This window comes from Eptesicus fuscus, chromosome 10, assembly GCF_027574615.1.
Source record: "Eptesicus fuscus isolate TK198812 chromosome 10, DD_ASM_mEF_20220401, whole genome shotgun sequence".
NCBI classification, from domain to species: domain Eukaryota; kingdom Metazoa; phylum Chordata; class Mammalia; order Chiroptera; family Vespertilionidae; genus Eptesicus; species Eptesicus fuscus.
Window position 1 is genome coordinate 21,164,131 of NC_072482.1, and position 12,249 is coordinate 21,176,379.

Below are 12,249 nucleotides of genomic sequence, written 5' to 3' on the forward strand. Positions count from 1 at the left end.
CAACCAAAATCTAAAACAAAAATATAAATAAATATATAATATAGCAAACAGGAAAAAAAAAAAAGTATAAGGCCCTCCTGTCACGTACATTTACTTTTCGTCTCTATTTTAACAAAGCATTACCACATGAGAGGCAATACTGCATAGTGGTAAATTGTTCAGACCAATCAGATTGCCCGATTTCAAGTCCCAATTCTGTTCACTGGCTGGCAGATCACTTAACCTCTCTGTGCCTCACTTCCCTCATCTGTAACAGCATCTACCTGTGGGGTTGTTTTGCAGGATTCAATGTGTTAACGTTTGCACAGATTTTAGAGCAGCACTTAGCACGTCAGCTCCTTGCAAGAGCTTGTTGGTATTAGTAGTATGAATCCTATCATTTTCTCTTCCCAGCAAGCTGGTAAAGTGAACAGGCAGACACGGCTCCATTTTTGTAGATGCAAAGAATCAAGGCTGTGAGGCTAGTGATGTGCCCCAACCTGTGAGGAGGTGGTGCTAGCTCTGCTCTGATTCCTGGCTGGGTCCATGCTCTTTTACAAGACTAGTAATGCCCCAGATACTTGCCGGAAAATATAAGCTCAAACTCACTGCTACTCATTATCTTTCAAAAGCTCAGCTAAGAAGGACTAAGTAACAAGAGTCCACTTCTCCCTCTGCACTTCCGATTCCCAATGCAAACCCTTAGAGCTGGGTCATTCAGGGGTCATGCAACAGCAAAGTGCTGTTAAGATAACCCTTCCTGTCAAAACTGTTTGGCTTTCATAATTCAGGATCAGCCCTTCAACCTAATTTCAGGGCGCCCTACGCCAATCGAATAACAGAGGAATTTCCTCTTTCATCCTGGCAGAAAATGTGTTGTGCTTACTTTTCATTAAGAACCCTGGGGCAAGGAAACCACGAAGCCACAAAGAAGGCTTTCTCCCCTCTGCCACATCCTGTTAATGATGGTCCTGATACGAACATAGGGAAATAACCAGAGAATACTTAAACACTATGAATTCATGTAGCACACCTTCCTGCAACGGGAGGTGTCATTTCACAGATATTACCGAGTTGAAACCTACAATGTTTTTATAAAGAAGGCCACGAGGCCAGCAATACACAGAAAGGCCAAGGGCTGACTCAAGGTCATGCACAGGAAGACAGTGGTGAAACACAGAAGCAGAGAGCCACTTCTTGGGGCAAAACATTGTTCTCAAGCCAGCTATGCATTTCTGATTACTGGCATGGACGAGTGTGACCTGCATATTTGCAAGGGCAGGTTAAGGAAGAAACACAGTGTGCATTAATTTTTTAATTTCCGCAAAGTGCATGTGCTTTGGCACTGCTCAATCGGCCCCAAGCCGGATGGTGTCTTCGTTCCCTGGGGAAAGGGCTCAGTGACATGGACTATGGCCATAGCAACTGACTACCTGCAGGGCGCCTCTCCCCTCTCAGAGGAGTCTGCTCCCCGGGGACAGAATGCGCCTTCTCACAGTGAGAACGAGCAACAGGGAGGAGCCTGAGACTCACTGTGAAGTGCTTTAGGTGATTTTTCTTTCCAATACTGGAGAAAAGAAATAATATGGAGTTACATGTACACTTAACCAAAGTCAAGTCAATACCATATACATACCATTAAAAAGTTTCCAGAAATTATTTATCAATGAAAATGAGGTAGGACCTGTAAAATTAATATCCACCTACAATTATTATCACTATTTTATTAACCTCTTACTCTCTTGTTCGCTGGGAAGATACGTTTGTCTAGTGAAGCATGGCCAATGGACACAGGTATCTGAGCTGATCTCTGCTCTTCCACTTCATTGCAGTGGGGCCTACGACAGGTCTTTAAAGCTCTCTAGACCTCTTTGGAAGGAACAGATACCAGCTATCCTTTCTACCTGAGAAATTGGCACGGAAATAAGTAAAGAGACAGATGAAAAGATAATAGGTTATACCTAGAACTGGGCACTTAACAGCTGGGGAAAGTGTCAAGAAATTCTGGAAAAAAAAAAAAGAAAAGAAATTCTGGTCATAGAAATGGTGCTGGGGTTATAAAGTAAAGGTGGTTTGACCTTCTCAATAAACCCAGCTTCTCAAACACAATCTGATTTCAAATCCCAATTCTGTGTACTGGCTGGCAAATTATTTAACCTCTCTGTGCCTCACTTTCCTCATCTGTAAAATGGGGCAATAACAGCATCTACCTCGTAGGGTTATTTTGCAGAATTCAATGTGCTAATATTTGCAAAGCTTTGTGCATTGGGACTTGTAACAAGTCTAAGCGTGTAAGCAAAACTGATAGTGTGGAGTTCCAAAGAACTGCTTTGACACAATAGTATATGGATGCTAGTTTGTTAGATATGCATATAAATATTGTGTGTGTATGTGTGTGTGTAGGGAGGGGCGTATATGTAGATACATGCACATGTGGGTATGTGTACATGTAGATGTGTATGCACATGTATGAGGGTATGTGCATGTATTCATTTGATGGGTTAGATAGAGACCTGGATAAAAGGCTACATGCTCTTTCTGGAAACAAATATCTGAGTCTCATAAAAGCAGCAAAAGAAGAGAAAGCTAAAGAATTTAACTTTCTTTTAGGTCCCCACTCAGTTTCCAGCACTGAGCAAGGAGTCCGAGCAACTGAGATGCCATCACTGGTCACGATTTGAGGACATTCTGATTGACCTTTCTCTTTTGAGAATCTCTTTGATTTCTTTTTTTTTTCTTTCTTTCTTTGATTTCTTATCATTTCTTTTTCCTGTGCTCTTAAATCTAGTAAGTGACTCTTTCCCCCATTTGTCCCTAATGTCTTACTATAAATGTTTCATGTTTTGCAAATTCATAGTATGCCTTGTGAATTCTGGTGAATACGGGCTGAAGTGCTTGCACTACCTATGTCAGCAGAATCAGACATACTTTTTACTAAAAACTTTTTACTAGAACTGATTCACAATTTGACTCAGTCTTGCAATTACTCACTGGTTATTTCAGCATGTGTCTGAGGCTGACAAGGATTTGTACGGATAGCCTGTCTGTTGTTTGTGTTTTATTTAGTCTCTAACTGTGAGAGGCTACTTAGGGGTTAAAGAACAGGCTGGGAACAATCCCAGATGGATGGTGGCATGAGGTTTTTTTCTACTCACTACCAATCTGTGTCAAATCTGAACTGACTGTATTATCAAAGGGTTTCCACCCAGTTTCCTTACTAGGAAATTGATTTGTTGGTGCAATATTTGCAATGGCAATGATACCCTTACACTGGCAGTGAACAGATTTCTCCCTGGGCAAGATCAGCTGCTTAGCCCATCTGTCTATATATTAAAGTGACCTCAAATGACCTCCTGCAGGATCTCCTGGCTCTACTGGTGCACATGTCCATCCCACGGCTCTGTGTTCACGAGGAGGTATCGATCCATCCCAGGTGGGCCACATGCAGCTAGTAACAAAGACTAGTAATGCCCCAGATACTTGCCGGAAAATATAACCTCAAACTCACTGCTACTCATTATCTTCCAAAAGCTCAGCTAAGAAGGACAAAAGTGATAGAGGCTTTCCTAAAGAGTAAGCACCATCCATTATTCTAAACACTCTCTTTCCTCGGACTAACCACACCATCCCTAGAGGGAATTATCCTGGGCCTCAGTAGAACTGTGTTCTCTGATCAGGTGATATAATTGGCCTGTATTGAGGGATGTGACATGAAACTTCCCCATGTCACTGTGTTTACCATGAAGCCATGTTACATATTATTTCTTCTACAAGGGCACATAAGAGAACCTCCCTGGTCTCGGTACCAAGAATAGTCTGCTTCTCTTGGGCAAACGGACTGTTTTTACCTCGGGGAAACTATGTAGCTTGTAATCTGTCATATTTCACATTTCTCATTGTCAGAAAGCAAGCTCAGAATCAAATCTGTAGCCTGCTCCTTCTACTTAAGTAAGACAGGTCGAGATGCATTTTGTGGATTAACCTCACTCCCTGGCTATAGCTATACTGTAGCTTGCTTGGCCTCTGCCTTTTTCTTTCTTTGCTAATTTTTAATTCATTTAATTTCCCTGTGTTGCATAAACCTTGTTAGACTATTTTTGAACCCCTCTGAGCAAATTAAAATATAAATACATTAGGAAAACGAGAAGCCACAGTAAATCAGTGTTAGTTAGTGGGTTAAACATAATATGTGAAATTTCCCTGAATTCTAATCTTGGGTTTCTCATTAATACACCATTTAAGTCAGAAATGATTTTAGATCTACAACTAACAAGCTTAACGTTAAAACCCAAAGAAGAAGAATACGCGGACATGAGAAATAATGAGGGATATTCAGAAATCAAGTAATGGAAGATAACGTATTCCAAAATCCACTGTCAATCTCTCAACTCTTCAACCTTTTCCGGGAGTCAATTGCAAGATACACGGATGCTTCCTGTACCCACCTGATGACAATACTTCACTGCTATTCAGAAGAACAATAATCCAAATCACCTACCGTGTTTGTGAATAAATGCAAGTCCTTGCAGTATCTGAAACATGATGTTCCTTATAGCAGACTCAGGAAACAACTTATTTCTGTATGGAGCAGAGGGAAAAAGTTATAAATCTAGATTTACAAATGAAAATGAATTCATCTTGGTTATATAGTAAGAACTTGTGAAAACATTTGCTCATGTGCTAATTTGACCAGATCCTTTGATAATACAGAGCAAAGAAAAACAACCATTTGCCCAAACACACCAAATATATTTAATTATGTTACAAAGAAGCAATGATGAAATATTTTATAGTAAACCCCCCAACAAAATTCCTGCTAATCCTATATAATAAAGAGGTAATATGCAAATTGACCATCACTCCAACACACAAGATGGCCGCCCCCCATGTGGACACAAGATGGCCAGCAGGGGAGGGCAGTTAGGGGTGACCGGGTTGGCAGGGGAGGGCAGTTAGGAGCGACCAGGCTGGCAAGGGAGGGAAGTTAGGGGTGACCAGGCCAGCAAGGGAGGGCAGTTGGGGGCAATCAGGCCTGCAGGGGAGGCAGTTGGGGGCGACCAGGTCGGCAGGGGAGGGCAGTTGGGGGCGACCAGGCCAGCAGGGGTGGGCAGTTGGGGGCGACCAGGCTGGCAAGGGAAGGCAGTTAGAGGCAATCAGGCCGGCAGGGGAGCAGTTAGGCGTCAATCAGGCTGGCAGGGGAGTGGTTAGGGGGTGATCAAGCTGGCAGGCAGAAGTGGTTAGGGGCAATCAGGCAGGTGAGCAGTTGGGAGCCAGCAGTCCTGGATTGTGAGAGGGATGTCCGACTGCCCGTTTAGGCCCACTGGGATCGGGCCTAAACGGGCAGTCAGACATCCCTCAAGTGGTCCCAGGTTGGAGAGGGTGCAAGCTGGGCTGAGGGACACCACCCCTCCCCCGTACACGAATTTCGTGCACCGGGCCTCTAGTGTAACATATAAAAATCTCCTCTCTCCTTAATATAAACTAAAACTTTAAAAAATTTTAATGGGGAAAATTTGAGGCTTTATGACATGTAGAGAGTAACATTTTTTTCCTGGTTGGGCAAATTACGCATCTTCTTTGCTATGATTTTCAATAAAGACAATCCTTGTCCACTGTAATCACTCAGAGGGATTCTGTGAATGGCTTTCATCTGCCACCAAGAAAATGTGCCCAAGAGGTTCTACATGGCTCACTTTTAAAGTTCCTAATTACCATAGCAGGTAAATTTTTTATTAGTTTCCTCTGCCCTGTGCACAAGCCCCTGAGCACTGTGGCGAGGAAGGAATGGAAATGAACCCAGAAGTTTTCGAGGGAGGTCTCAAAGTGAATGAAGCTTTTACACCTTGACTTGCAGTTGCTCTGCCCACATGTCCTTGTGGGAATGGAGAACTGCAGAATGTCTGTTACATGTCTGAGCTTCTTTGGATGAATAAGCCATTAAAACATGACAACAGCTTCATTGAAACTAGCTTCTATGATGCCAGTGCAAGGCCTCCAAAGTAGGAATGGAAGTCTGGTCTCTAACAGGCAGCTTTAAGCAGCACAGCCTAAGGAACATGACTGATTAAAAAAAAAAAAAAAGCAGAAAGAAAACACGTCCACTTTGCAATTGTTATTTCTAAGATCATGAAAACCAAATCGTACCTTTCTTTAATGAGCTGGTAGAGATTTTCCTGCATGTACTCAAAGATGAAATAAAGATGATCGTTCTCCCTGATAACTTCTTTTAATTTTACTATATTGGCATGGTTGAGCTTCTTTAAAGACTGAAAGGCGAGGAAGAAAAACAAAAAGAGAGGTTCTATTGTTGAAAAAGAAAAGTAACCCCATGTAGACTTAGGAAGAAACACCCAGTTCTACAACCACAGAAAGACCACAATTCATATTTTAACAACAATTTCATAAATGACATGTCAATGAAATCCATAGCAACTTTACATGGAAAAACTATCTTGATTAACTGACCGAACGGTAAATGCATGACCTTAACTGGTATTTCTGGTGCCGCCAGTACCAGGCAGTGGGCCAGGGCTACCTGAGGTGTGTTCCCTCCAGATAACAGAACTCATTCCTGGGAGGTGGAGAGAGGAATCTATTGGAAGATGAGGCTTTGACTGTTCTGGCACAGGCAAGCCTCGTATTGCACTTCACTATATTGTGCTTCACAGATGTTGTGTTGTGTTTTGTTTTTTACAAATTGATGGCAAGACCCTCCACCAGCAAACAAGATTACAGCTTGCTTTATTGCGGTGGTCTGGAACTGAGCCCTCAATATGTCTGGGGTGTGCCTGTATTGGAGAAGGCAGCCGCCTTGCGGCAAGATCACCAGTTGACAGTCTGCAGACATCATGAACAAGAAATTGTTCAAACAGGGGCCGGTAGCCTGATTCTGTCAACTCCCATCTGGTTCATCCGTGTCCAGAGGACACAGCGTGCTCTTTACACTGTGAGTCCTGAAGGAGAGGGAGAAGGAAGAGAAATCTCTTTGGAAAGACTCTGAAGTGATATGGGAGGAATATCTCTGCTTCCAAGAACAGCAAAGGCAATACAAGTGAGCCACAAGGACAAGAGGGTGACTTGGAAAATGCTGCCTGACCTCATTATTCAGCCTTGCGTGCATGCAGGTTTCCTCTTCTGGGAACGCACTCGTGAGTACGGCCACGTGTAAACCATTTTTTGCTTGCCTCATTCGTTCTGTCAATGGTGAGCAGCAATCCCATTCATGTGTGACAGCCAGAGATACCCAGCTGCTGGTGTGCTCACTAGACGATTAGAATTTGATAGACAGGCTCCTTCCAGGAAGCCTCGAGGGGTCACCCTGGCCAGTGGGATGAGCCCTGTCATTCAAAAAGCCACTTCCTCACAGAGAAGGGAGCCCAATAATAACACATTGCAAAGCCCTCTTTATCTTTGCATTTCCTTAAAAGGACATCCCTCTTATAAAACAAACACCATGCCTGAAGATGAAATGCTAGCATGAATATTCAAAGCTGGAAGGACACTCGGTGATAAGGTACCCCAGGGACCAGAGCTTGGGAATGTGCAATAAGATCAAGTTATTTCAAGCAGCTGGGAAGAGAGGGGGCTCTGGCCAGTGAAGGAGAGCAAAGGAAGACTCTCTGGTGCCTCTTCCCGGCCGGCCGAGCTGCCGCCAACATGCCTCTCTGGCAGGAAATACTCAGCTGTTCGGGCCAAATGGACAGATCCTTCGAGAATGGCCCCACCGGGCGGATGACTTCTTTCAGTTGGGTTGGATTCCTGATTCTCCATGAGTAACAAAAACAAACATTGCTTAACTTGTAAACAGCGTTCACTGGGCTCTTGCAGACTGCAGCCATCTCTTCTGCCTGCCTGCTTCCAGTGCCTCCCACACCATGGCTGAGATGTCCAGGGGACGAGCAGCAAATATGTTCAGAGGAAAATGGAGTAAGTTTTAAAAATTTTCAAGAAAAGAATTCTAGGCAAGGAATAGGGTACCTTCTGTTGCTAGCCTGAAGTGTGTTTTGAGCATGAATGACTGGACCAAGCCTGAGTGGCTCACAGCTCTTGTTTCTAAGCGAGGCTCAGGAGCAAGATAAAGCATGTATTAGTTTAACATAAAAAGAATTAACTTTGTGTGGAGGACTTCATGTGACTCATTTTACAGAGAAATATTTCCGGGAAGAAGGCGTCTTACTGTGGCTCAGGAGAGGTCTACAAAGGAGAGGAAGAGGCAAGACAGCTGTATCAACGCAGAGAGGCAGACTGAACCTGGGCCAGCAGCCCGAATAGGGACCGTTTGTCCCCGAGCATGAAGGTTCCCAACTAGTAACAGAACTACAGTAAGTACTCACTTAACGTCATCAATAGGTTCTTGGAACTGCAATGTATAGCAGTGTATGACAATGTATAACAAAACCAACTGTGTCCTAGGCCAATTGATATCAGCGTTCTAAAAAGACCTTGCAGGAAAGGGCATTACTGGAGGACCTGCTGTACAATACCCTGGGCCCCAAGGGTATCTTGGGGTGCCTGTCCTTCAGAGGCAAACAATCTAATTCAGAAGAGAGGACAAAATACATGTAACAAAATTAAGAAGATTGTATTAATGACAGAGACAAGGAACATCAGAGGTGTTTTAAGAAGGAGTACTTATTAAACCCCGAGTAGTCAGTGAGTATCATTGGAATGTGACTTGAAGGAACAGTAACACCTAGACAACTCAGTGGGAGGGAAAGGGTGTGTCGGGAGGGAGCCCTCACAGGTAAGGGTGTGTGAGCATGGAGTGGCATTCTCTGTGTCTGAGGAATAGGAATGGCCCCAGTTAGGTTCTAAAGGAAGTGCATCCGGAAGACTTTACCTGGAAAAGTGGGCAGGGAAGACACTGCTTGGATGCCAGGTGGATACCCACCGAAACCTTCACACACACCTGGGTTTGAAACAAAGCTTTGGGGCTTACAGGTGTGTTTACCTCAAGCCAGTTACTGAGACTGGGTCTCAGCTGTTCTCTTGAGCAAACTCAAGAACCTAACACTTTTCACATCAGGTAGTTGTGGGATGAGGTAAGACACCGAAGGGGCTTCCTGGCCCATCACAGCCTCTCAATAAACGGTAGATAGTGCATGAGCAGCTGAATGTCACGGAGATCATTCAGGCAGCAGCACACAGGATGGATGAGACACGAGGAGAGTAGGATCACACAGGCCACCTACAAGGAGCTGTGGTTTCTGGCTGAATGTTAATGAACAGAAGGGAGAGAAAATATGAGCACTGGGGGTTGCAGACATTCTAGAAAATTCAGGCACTGATATCCACTGAGCATTTGGATATAGGGGTCTGCAGCAGGGATGAGCAACTCGCCTCCAAAGGGACAGAGAGTAAGTTATTTTAGGCTCTGTAGGTGAGAGGTCTCTGCTGCAACTACCCCACGTTGCCATTGTAGCATGAAGTCAGCCATAAACAATATGCAAACACACGGGCATGGCTGTGCTCCAACAAAATGTTACTTACAAAATCAGAACGTGGGCCATGTGTCAATCCCTGGTCTAATGCATAAGAAAGGTAGAAGATCTGATGAGACTGCCGAAGCAAGGGGGTTGAATGACATTACTCAGGAGGCGTGTCAGAGCAAAGAAAAAATTGCTAAGAACAGAATGTGAGAAATCACCAATATTTAAGGGGTGGACCCACAGAAGAATTGGTGAAAGGCAAGAAAGAGGTAGGACAGCTAAGCAAAAGCAGAGTCCCACGCCCTGGGAGAGGAGAGGAAGTGGTCCACAACACCCAATGCTGCAGGCACGAAAGTGCCGGAGAAAATGATCCTGGACTTGGCAATAAGCAGCTTCCATAACAGAGAGGGAAATGCCAGACTCAATTCAGTGGAAAGTCAATGGTAGGTGACAAATGATGGTATAAGGTGTTGTTTGGAAGGAAAGGGGAGGGAGCTCAAGGGAAGAGAGGGCTGAGGCTGATTAGAGAGAATGGCAGGCACATTTAGAGATGGGAGAGAAGGAGCCAGAGGAAAGGAAGAGTTTAAAGAAACGGGAAGGTTCACCATCGCCAAAAAGTGAGCGCAGCCCAAGTGTCCATCAATGGACGAATGGACAAGCAAAATGTGGTATATCCATACCATGAAATATAATTCAGCCTTTAAAAAGAAGGATGAGCCTTGAAGACATTTATGCTAAACGAAATAAGCCAGTCACAAAAAGATAAATACAGGCACACCTCGGAGATAACTGAGGGATTGGGTCTAAAGTTTAAACCACCTCAAGGAGCGAGTACTGCCATGAAGTGAGTTACAGGGTCTTGCCTTCAATTTGTACAAAAGGCAACACGTGTGAAGCACAATCAGTGAAGCACAACAAGACGAGGCCTGCCTGTACTGTATGACTTCACTCACCTGAGGTACTAAGGGCAGTCAAATTCACAGAGACAGAAGGCAGAGGTCATGGGGAGTTACTTGCTGTTTATGGGTACAAAGTTTCAGTTGTGCAAGATGAAATGAGTTCTAGAGATAGATGGTGATGATAGTTGTAAACAATATGAATGTACTTCATACTGTATACACTTACAAATTGGTAAGATAGTAAATTTTATGTTATTTGGTTTTCATCACAATTTGAGATAAAGAACATTAGTGGGAAACTATTGAAATCGGAATAAAGCTGTGATTAACTTAAGAGTAATACACCAATATATACACTCATTAATAGCAGAGCAATCTTCTATCTTGAGCTATTAACTGAATAATGTTAGCATCCCTCCCCCCTTTTTGGGGGCATCAGTGAAACAATTCAAAGAGTTGTATGCATGCATATAAGCATAAATAATGGACGCAAAACTCTGGGGGGGGGGGAGGGCATGTGTGGGTGTGGGGTGGGGGGGGTAATGGTAAGATATGTACACATATAATACCTCAATAAAAAAATATTAAAAAAATAAAATAAAATAAAAAAAAAGACAAAAAAAAAAGAAACAATTCAAAGAGAATGAATATATCCACACACAAAAATGTAAGCATATATAACATTATTTTAATCAACTATACATAAATTATTCCCTATGGTATTAATACATACCTTAACCTCACGAAGGTTCATGCATTCCTCCCAGGAATAAAACTTCCTTTTCATTCTAAAAGAGAAGAAACAAATAGTATGCTTACTCCTAGTCACAGGCTAAACTTTCTTCTTAATGTTTTCATTCTGAAACAAATGAATAGTGCTTAAAATTGGCTTTGATTCCTATCAAATATTATACTATCCAAAACAGCATTTATTTTAAAATCTGGCAATCAATCCTACATCACCAATTTTCCCAGCAGAGGTGGTGCAGCGTAGCACAAGGAGGCCTGGCCTGCGTCTTGCTTTGTCACTAATTAGTTAACCTGGCCGTGGGGGGATCCCTCATTCTTATTTTATCTAGACCAGAGTTGTCCAATAGAACTTTGTTTCCCTGGAAATGTTCTGTTTGTCCAGGATGGTCACCACTAGACAGACACATGTGGCTAGCGAGCACTCGGAATGTGGCTAGTGCAACACAGGAACTGAATTCTTAATTAAATTTACATTTCAATGTCACATATGATTACTTGCTACCCTATTAGACAACACAGTTCTACACACGCCAGTAAAAGGGTTGGCAAGGTATGTCTCACCCCAACTCCACCCCACCACGTGTTTTTGTAAAGCCCATGAGTTAAGACGGCGTTTATATTTTTTAATAGTTGGAATAAAAACAATCAAAAGAAGAAGAATATTTTTGACACGTGAAAATTATCTGAAATTCAAATGTCAGTTTCCATAAATGAAGTTTTATTGGAATACAACCACACTCACTCATATATATGGTCTATGACTGCGTTCACACTACAACAGCAGAGCTGAGTTGGGACGGGGGCCACATGGCCTGCAAAGCCTAAAATATTTACGGTCTGGCTCGTTACTGAACAAAGTTTGCCAATCCCTGGTATGGAGCCCGAGGTGAGGAAGAGAGGCCCATTAGCTAACCGGAAACCCAGGATGCGAGGGAACGTGTTTAACACCTCAGACATGAGCATTCCAGAGTCGACAATCATCTCACCCACAGAAATCAATGTGTAGGATCCTTCTCCATGCTTCCCACACACCCCCCTTTGGACAATGCGTAGTGGAGGACGCACTCATGAGAGCGAAGGGTCAAACTTACTTTTTAATAGCAATCAGTTCCCCAGACTCAATGCTTCTTCCCAGCAGGACGGAACCGTAGGTTCCATCCCCGAGCTGCTTGATCGTTGTGTACCTATTCATG

General features: G+C 43.3%; 1 protein-coding gene across 1 annotated transcript in view; it reads right to left on the bottom strand.

The window, feature by feature from the left end:
• The window catches only part of CILK1 (ciliogenesis associated kinase 1), a 37,988-nt gene extending 25,740 nt beyond the window's left edge, over positions 1-12,248 (bottom strand). The window contains exons 1-4 of the mRNA XM_008138331.3: positions 12,148-12,248; positions 11,040-11,094; positions 6,124-6,245; positions 4,478-4,557 (exon numbers count right to left, since the gene is read on the bottom strand). Coding sequence (XP_008136553.1) covers positions 4,478-4,557; positions 6,124-6,245; positions 11,040-11,094; positions 12,148-12,248 — 358 coding nt within the window. The remainder of the gene's footprint in view (positions 1-4,477; positions 4,558-6,123; positions 6,246-11,039; positions 11,095-12,147) is intronic.
• Position 12,249: the final 1 nt, after the last annotated feature.